Source organism: Armigeres subalbatus, chromosome 1 (genome assembly GCF_024139115.2).
Source record: "Armigeres subalbatus isolate Guangzhou_Male chromosome 1, GZ_Asu_2, whole genome shotgun sequence".
Classification (NCBI taxonomy): Eukaryota; Metazoa; Arthropoda; class Insecta; order Diptera; family Culicidae; genus Armigeres; species Armigeres subalbatus.
This window is the reverse complement of record NC_085139.1, coordinates 179,276,660-179,284,972: the sequence shown is the minus strand read 5'-3', so window position 1 is coordinate 179,284,972 and position 8,313 is coordinate 179,276,660. Positions and strand designations below refer to the sequence as shown.

The window sequence follows — 8,313 nt, the reverse complement described above, 5'->3', positions numbered from 1 at the left end:
TTGCGAAAAAAGTTTCTCACGGTATGCTACATATCGTATATGTATATAAAGAAGATAGGTGAAAGACTTTTTCATTCTCTTTTGAATTCAATCCCTGGTCTTATCGAATACTTTTTCTGCACGCATACTAACCTATTGTCGTTCGTCAGGAAACCTTGACAAGCTGGCAACAGAAATGGACAAATGGGGAGTTGGGTAGATGGCTGTATTCAATTCGCCCGCAGGTGTCGAAGCGTCCATGGTTCAAAAAATTGAATATGGGACGAGACTTCATTCGAACCATGTGTCGTCTAATGTCCAATCACTACACTTTAAATGCACATCTTTTCAGAGTGGGGCTCTCAGAGGATAATCTCTGTGTTTGCGGCGAAAACTATCAGGATATCGATCATGTCGTGTGGGCGTGCGAAGAGCATCGTGGCCCCAGATCTGCTTTAACTGAACATCTCCGGGTCCGAGGAAAACAACCAAAGCCTATTAGGGAAGTGTTGGCGGGTCTTGACCTCGAATACATGTCCCTTGTCTACCAATTCTTGAAAGTTGCTGATGTTAGACTGTAACCATTGTCCACCCATCCCTTTTGCTATCGTAATCCCTCAAGAATGTCTTCATCTTGTCGTCACTCCCCATGCCCGCCGTTTAACCCCATCCGTATGTCTTCCTCTCGTTGTTGTCTCCCCAAGGAAATGCGTCTTTTTCCCGTTACAGATGTGAAACATCACCAAGAATGCCAACCATGTGAACATCAGCAATGTTATTAATTAAGCACCCTAAATTCCTTTCCCTTCCTACTGTATTATTGTATTCCCTAACCTCGACCAAACCGCGAGTGTTTCGGTTCCCCAAAACTAACCCTATATATAAGAATCATAAAATGTATAGAAAAATATGATTTCGGCTCCGTAACGCTTCATGGCAAATGAGCCTACCAAATAAACGAAAGATTAAAAAAAAAACTAACCTATTGTTTTTTTTATTCAAACGTGCACGATGTGTATTTGGCAACTTGTTGGGAGCAATGTGACATTCAATCGATGCAACTTACCAGCTATGTAACATAAATTTTCTATACTAATTTATACTAATACCACAGCAATTAGAAGATGTTCTTACATTACAACAAACTCGTCGAATCTGGCTTTGTTGGGTCCTAGAGCGAAGGTGCACAAGTCACACCAGGGATGCACGATTCGACGCAGGCAAGTGAAGTGTCGCAGCATGCCAGCCACGGCCAGTCACACACGAGTTTCTTGTCGTTGAAGTGCAGACCAAGCGGACAGTCAATTTCGCAAGCTAAATTCGTTCCTTCCTTGCACTTGTAGAACTTGTCGCATTGGTAGTGGGGTAGAAGGATAGCCTTGTTGGTGACTCCAATGTTGGCGGCACAGAGTGCATTCACGATGCAATTGAAATCAGGGCACGAACCGGTACAAAGCGCTGCAAAACGAATTTTAATTCAATATTCGAAATAGGCATATTTGGTAGAATAATATTTTTGAACTACCGGGTGTCGATGCAGGAGTCGGCGCTGGAGTCGGTGCTGGAGTCGGTGCTGGGGTCGGTGCCGGAGTTATTTCATCATCTATTTAACAAATGTAAAAGGGTAATACACTTGAATTACTGCAACAGTATCGCAAATAAACAGGCGTGACACCATACATATCAATACGAATTCAACAGTCGTTTTGAATTTAATTGATTGCTATGTCTCAATCAGATACAAGAGCATTGAACTTTCTCTGGTTTAACGAAATGAGTTTCTATATCAAACAGAAAGGTTATCGCTCTCATCACTGGTCGAAATATCTTTTGCTGATGAACATTGAGTGGGAGCTAAATCCGTCGTTTAGAAATAATACATGAAATGTTGAAAATTCACAATAAACCCCCTTAACACATTTGCCATTCTTCCATCTTCACAGAAGTTGTTACATACCTGGGGGACACGTGGCGATATCACAAGGTGTCTTGCATTCTACGTTGGGGTCGCAACATGCCCTCCATGGCCAATCACAGGCCTGTTCCTCTTTGTTGAAATGCAACCCATTTGGACAGTCGTAGGGACAGGCCTCACCATTATCGCACTTGTAGAACTGGGAACAGTTGGCATGGGGCAAGAGTACTATTGAATTAGTAGAAGCAGCCGAGCATTCTACCCGCTGGACACAGTTCCTGTCCATATCGTCGGGCAAGCATTCCACGGAGCTATCACAGCAAGCCAACGATGGCCAATCGCAAACCATTTCATACGCATTGAAGTGAAGTCCAGCGGGACAGTCACGTTCACAGCCGCGTCCCCTATGGCAGGAAATGAATCTGCTGCAATTCGTGGGATGCTTGTAATGGACGGCTTTGGCTCCGTCGATTGAAGGACAACGGGAGTCGACTGGGCAGGCATCCCAACAGGCCTGATCGCACGGGGCTTGACCCAGCACAGTAGCCCCGAATAAGGCCAATGTTAAAATTAAATGCTTCATGGATGGTATTCTTTCGGGATCAGCTGCTTGATAATTACCTAATCGAACGAAACTGTAAACGAAGCAACTCGTATGTGACTAACCAACAAAACGACACCCAGCAATTATTTATACTGCCGAAAATTATCTTCGCGTTGGTCGAGTAATGTATCTAAGAAATCTGTAACTGAGCTGCTGAGAAGTTACGTATTGCCACGTAATCTACGCAGTCTTCGTGGAAAGTCGAATCTGCCCATGGAGGACATGTGGAGAAATGGCCATGAAAAGGATAATGCGAAAAATTTCTGGTGGCCAAGAATGTCCGACGCAGTTACTAAGTACATAAAAGTTGCGAAACATGTATTCTTCTGTTCAAACGTAATCCTCCGGTTCCATTAGTCTCCAGAGAGCTTCCTGATGGATCTTGGAAGTTCTCCAAATCGACTTCTTCTCAGCGGCTAATTCCGGTCTGGAGGTTTTGGCAGATTTCATCTCTTTCAGTTGTCGAGATGAAATCTATGGACGCCGATAGTACTACCGTGCTGTAAGATTTTTCAAACATGGGGTTTGCCGTTGTTTCTAGTCTGACAATGGACCTCCTTTCCAAAGTGCGTCGTTCATAAGCTTCTTGGTAGAAAAAGGCGTTCAAGTTCGTAAATCGATACATCTTGTCCACAATCGAACGGAGCCATCGAACGACGAAATCAGGGATTAATCAAAACTTTGGCAGCATCAAGACTGGACGGTACAAATCATGACATGCTCTGGAGCAATACGTCCATAGACACAACACGTTGATACCTCATTCTCGCCTTGGGTGACTCTTCGAATTGTTGGGATGGAGACATCGAGGTACTTTTCCAAGCCTGTGGATGGTTCAAACAATAAGGAAATCAATCGTTCGGACAGCCGTGACCATGACGCAAAGTCCAAATTAACAAGTGAACAATACGCAGACGGGTCTGTAGAAGAAGGAATCGAACATTAAAGTAGGAGATATAGTTCTTCGCCCAACAGAAGAAATAAGACCGATCCGATATTTTCAAATGAAGGGTTCAAGTGTTCGCTAGAGATGTATAGTTATTGTCGTAGCATTATTCTATTCACAAAACATATCGTATCGGCATAATGATTAAATCGGTTGCAACTGCTTAATAGACAATATTGTTTTTATAGTTCTTGAACACAATTTGCTTGTTAATAAATTAACTGCCAATCCATGCCCTGAACGATGCCTTTCCTTCTGGCAACATATGCTACAAATTAAATTACTCTTATTCTTTCTGTTTACTACATTCGCCATGCGCTGAAGGTTGTCTCTTGAGCGGGAGGCATACTAAACACGGAGACAGCTATCTCTTATTCTCTCTGTTTACATTTCGTTTGACAGAACATACTCGATGAGCTAGTACGGCACCATTCGAAATCTTGTACTGTGACTGAATGAAGTCGAACGCAATACATAATGCCGCAGTTTTCTCGAAACGAATGCAAAACGTACGAATCGAGTTATACGATTCAAGATGCAATGCCCTCAGTTGTTTTCAAACACCTATTCTAGTTTTAACCTGGAGTAAAATAGAAAAACCAGCTGGTGTCCCCAGGTGGTCAATCTGTTTGAAAAGAAAACTTTAATTAAATGATTATGTTGCTGCCAAGAAAGGCACCGTAATTGCAACTGTAAATAAAATGACGCATTCTATACATCAAAATCAATTGAAATACTTGAATCTCGTGACTAATTCGTGGTTCGAATCTGCAAAAATAGAACTGAGCGAGTTTTAAAATTTTCACAGTCGACTAAATCTTCGACAGCACCTGAAAAATGCATCATTCAAATTCATATTCAAAGTGAACGCCCAGAACGATTTGAATCACTAGAGAAGGTGGGTAGACTTGATCCCTGGGAGACTTGATCACCCCCGTTTTATCGAAAACTAAAGAGTTTTGTTCTAGCGTATTTTTAGTATAGATCCTCAGGCAAATGACCTTTATGTTGAGTTATTTTGAATTGACAGCCATTGATTCTGCAGGGCGGTTTGTATGTTTTGACCTTCCTAAAGATTTTTTTATTTGCCACGCAAATATTGAACAACTTTTCATTACAATGATCAAATGCTTTCGTTTTTCACAGCAACAACATAAATACGTTATTGAGCTGTACTGATGAAAATGTCAACATTCCATCAGTTTTAGGATATTTGATTTGAAGTTATTGTCCAATATGGGGAACTTGATCCCGTTAGTCCCGTTAGTCACCCATTTATTTGGCGAAAAATTAAAAAATTTAAAACCTTTCTAAGGCTTCTAATTTTTGTAGATTTGACGGATTTGATGAAGGGTTGGCTGGAAAATATTTGTTGTAGATCTCATAAAAGGGATCAAGTCTCCCCAAATTTCAAAATTGCATGCTGTCGAAATTAATAACAAAAATCGTCAAGATACATGCACAGCAATTCGATAATTCCAGTAATTTGAAGGAAAATATTTAAAAATCTGAGGGCAACTTTCTAATTTTATCAAAGCAAGTTCTTGAGAGGGATCAATTTCCAAATATTTTCAAAGTCGATTTTGACAGCACTCCAAAAATCGATTGTGTATCAATAACAACAATAATTTAAGGACTGTCATACATCAGTAAAGTTAATTATTATATTCTTGAGAATGTGGAAATCGTATGTTTATTAATTTTGGTTGTGATACATCGGAACTAGAAAAGGGATCAAGTCTCACAGTCTCCCTACTGATTCAGCTTTTGGATTGTAGATAATACAGGGCACTTTATTATGTCCTACCACCTAAAAGTTTAACTTCAAAGAATTTGTACCAATCTGAATACTTTGAAGTAGTAAATTATCATTCTTAGTAAGAAAAGCAAAGCTACACTTTATATTTGTCCAACTTATCTACACTAAAACAAGTAGATTACCGCATAACCTTCCTGTTCTGTAGGTATTCGCTGATTCATTATATTACTAACGTACGTCCGTGTGTACTGCATCGGAAGTGTGAGTATGATGCACTGCACATGCCAACCCGGATTACCAAAGTGGATTACTAAGATACAAATGGGCATATCTGAAATGAATGGCAAAAGATTAACCACCGTTAACGAGGTGTATAGAGTGAGTCTACGTTTGCAAAAATGGTTGGTCTACGGAGAGTGAGTTAATTGGATGCGGCAGCGTACACATCGAGGGCTGTTCCACCATTGTCAACGAATGCACTTACTCCAGGACGCCCGGCACCGGGCAGGATCCAATCACCAAGGACAAAGGTAATTAACAGCCGAGTGGTTATAATCGCAATAAAATAATGAACTGTGCAATGCGATGCAATTTCCCACACTCTTTAGGCTGGACACAGCGCATTTCGTTTACTATTATTGGGAGACAAACGCTTTCATGCCCTATAGTGGACATGTTGTATCCGCTTAATGCGCTTATTTCCATGCAAACGATATGGAACCGTATCGCATTGTTCGGATCCATTTTAGCGAGGAAAGTAAGAGAGATCATGTTCTCCGGAACAATTAGGGCAATCACTAACTAATGGCTTGCAGAACCGATTTAGCAAATTAATTTTCCAAAGACATTGGTGGTTTCAAAACTCTGAATTTCCGATTTTGAAATTCTAAAATGGTTTATTCTTGATATTATGTGATACATTATTGCTACTTCATTTATTAACTTTTCAAGGAAAATACTAATAATTTGGGCTTGGCTTATCTAAAATAGAAATATTCTCTCAAATACTGTGATACGAAAACAATGTTTTTTTTTACTATAGCACTTGTAAATTAGCCGTTGAGCTGAAACGAATGATATTTGTAAAATCTAGTTCCCACGGTAGGATCTGATCAATAATCGAAATAAATACTCTCCGAGACAAATTGAAAATGAATTGTAACAGCGTCGACCATTCAGATTCAGATGGATAATATCCACTTTGCTCTATTCAATTACTCAACGCCGTTCGCAGTGTATTTTCCGTTCGCATTCACGATAAAACGCCTTGTTCAGTCCGATCTCCTGTGGAGCTCACCTTCACTAGAAGCCAATTTTAAAAGTGATAAATTACATCATTGTTGTGCCAGGATGGATATGCATTGAATGGAAAATGACGGGAAAATGAGCTGCACCGCCGTGAAAGGGATCCTCGGCAATTGAATTCTCGACGAAAGCGGCGACGACGACGAGGTGGGTGCTGCTTTGAAACCATGGCGAGGTCGTCATCGTCGTTGTCGTAGATGTAATTACATTACGCTGAGTAAATATTCTCCCTGACGTATGGAATAGTGACAGCGGCCAAGTGATGGGAACTCGTTTGAACTAATGATCCATCTAGACACAGTGAGAATGGAAATGTGTTTTATTATTTGAGATGATGAATTTTACATACTTATGTGTCATTATTCGTTATAGAATTACAAAAAAAAAAGATTCTAGAACACCAGAAACGCGAGTCTAGAAAAACGATTCTACAAAGAACTCAAAGAAATCCGAAAGACGGAAATGAACTACTGGACGATGAATCAGTTCCATCGGCCATAAGGCTTCCAGTACATGAAGAATGAAAGAGTACCTTGTGATGAGGAGCACAAGCTTTCAATTTGATCACACCTGCTGATAGTCAAAATCTGAGAATTTACCGGGTGATACATTTTCCTATCGTCATGTCCTGTCTCGGTATGCATCTTCGTGGTACTTATGAGAGTGTCGCTGAATCGATGACCTCCTGTTAAGTAAGGCCTATATGAAGATAACTTTTCAATTCCTAGTTATTGTAAATATATCTAACGCTTGATCGCCAAAAGCCCAGACCATGCTTTTTTGATTTTAGGAAGGTAGCGCAATGCCCCAGAAGCAGAATCATGTGGAAGATGTCTCGCCATTCTGCAAGTTGTGAAAGATGAACAAGACACGGAGTCAGGATTTTACAAAGGAAAATCATTGGTGGTCGGAAAATTGTACTATATACGCCTATTTGACTCACATATCATACCTTGCTCATAAAATAAGGAATACAGTTCATGCCAATTTCTGCAATTAGCATTAGAATGTCCTCTGTTATGGGGTTGATGGAGATCTGGCACGATTTGTAATCGAGAATCAAGAATCAAGAATCCAAGAATCCAAGAATCCAAGAATCCAAGAATCCAAGAATCCAAGAATCCAAGAATCCAAGAATCCAAGAATCCAAGAATCCAAGAATCCAAGAATCAAGAATCAAGAATCATGAATCGAGAATCCAAGAATCGAGAATCAAGAATCAAGAATCAAGAATCAAGAATCAAGAATCAAGAATCAAGAATCAAGAATCAAGAATCAAGAATCAAGAATCAAGAATCAAGAATCAAGAATCAAGAATCAAGAATCAAAAATCAAGAATCAAAAATCAAGAATCAAGAAATCAAGAAATCAAGAAATCAAGAAATCAAGAAAGAAGGAAGACTAGAAAAGGAAAAAGAAAGAAGACAGAATAATTAATAAAAAAGATAGATTAATATAGAAAAAAAGAAATAAAACAAGAATAAAGAAGAAAAAACGAAAAATATAAGAAAAAAAGGAAGAAGAAGAATGAATGAAGATAGGAGAAAGAAGCAAGTTCATATAAGAATACAAAACAATAAAGCAGAAGTAGCTGAAAGAAATGAGAAAGAAGGAATTAAGATGAAGGAAGAAGGATGAAAAAAAAGAAGAAAAAAACCTGATCTATCCACCTGCGGTGTTGTGTCTTTCTCGTGCATTATGTATACTAAAAATACTTGAGTGAGATTTTCTTGACGTGTTTTTGCCTTTCTCGTACAACAAAGTTGCACCGAAAGGCTATCATTTCACTCCAAAATCGAACTTTT

The 8,313-nt window shown here is 39.5% G+C and overlaps 1 protein-coding gene across 1 annotated transcript; it reads right to left on the bottom strand.

The window, feature by feature from the left end:
- Positions 1-1,007: 1,007 nt before the first annotated feature.
- Positions 1,008-2,519, bottom strand: LOC134208756 (protein obstructor-E-like). Its single transcript, XM_062684658.1, has 3 exons — positions 1,937-2,519; positions 1,505-1,582; positions 1,008-1,437 (listed from the first exon to the last, which is right to left on the bottom strand). Exons 1-3 carry the CDS (start codon positions 2,475-2,477, stop codon positions 1,151-1,153), a joined length of 906 nt encoding a protein of 301 aa, XP_062540642.1. The 5' UTR covers positions 2,478-2,519; the 3' UTR covers positions 1,008-1,150.
- Between the last annotated feature and the right edge of the window lie 5,794 nt (positions 2,520-8,313).

Coding starts and splice junctions, on each gene's coding strand:
- LOC134208756 (XM_062684658.1), bottom strand. CDS start 2,477: ATGAAGCATTTAATTTTAACATTGGCCTTATTCGGGGCTACTGTGCTG. Junction 1,583..1,936: donor TATCGCCACGTGTCCCCCAG/GTATGTAACAAC, acceptor TTTGTTAAATAG/ATGATGAAATAACTCCGGCA. Junction 1,438..1,504: donor GACTCCTGCATCGACACCCG/GTAGTTCAAAAA, acceptor TTCGTTTTGCAG/CGCTTTGTACCGGTTCGTGC.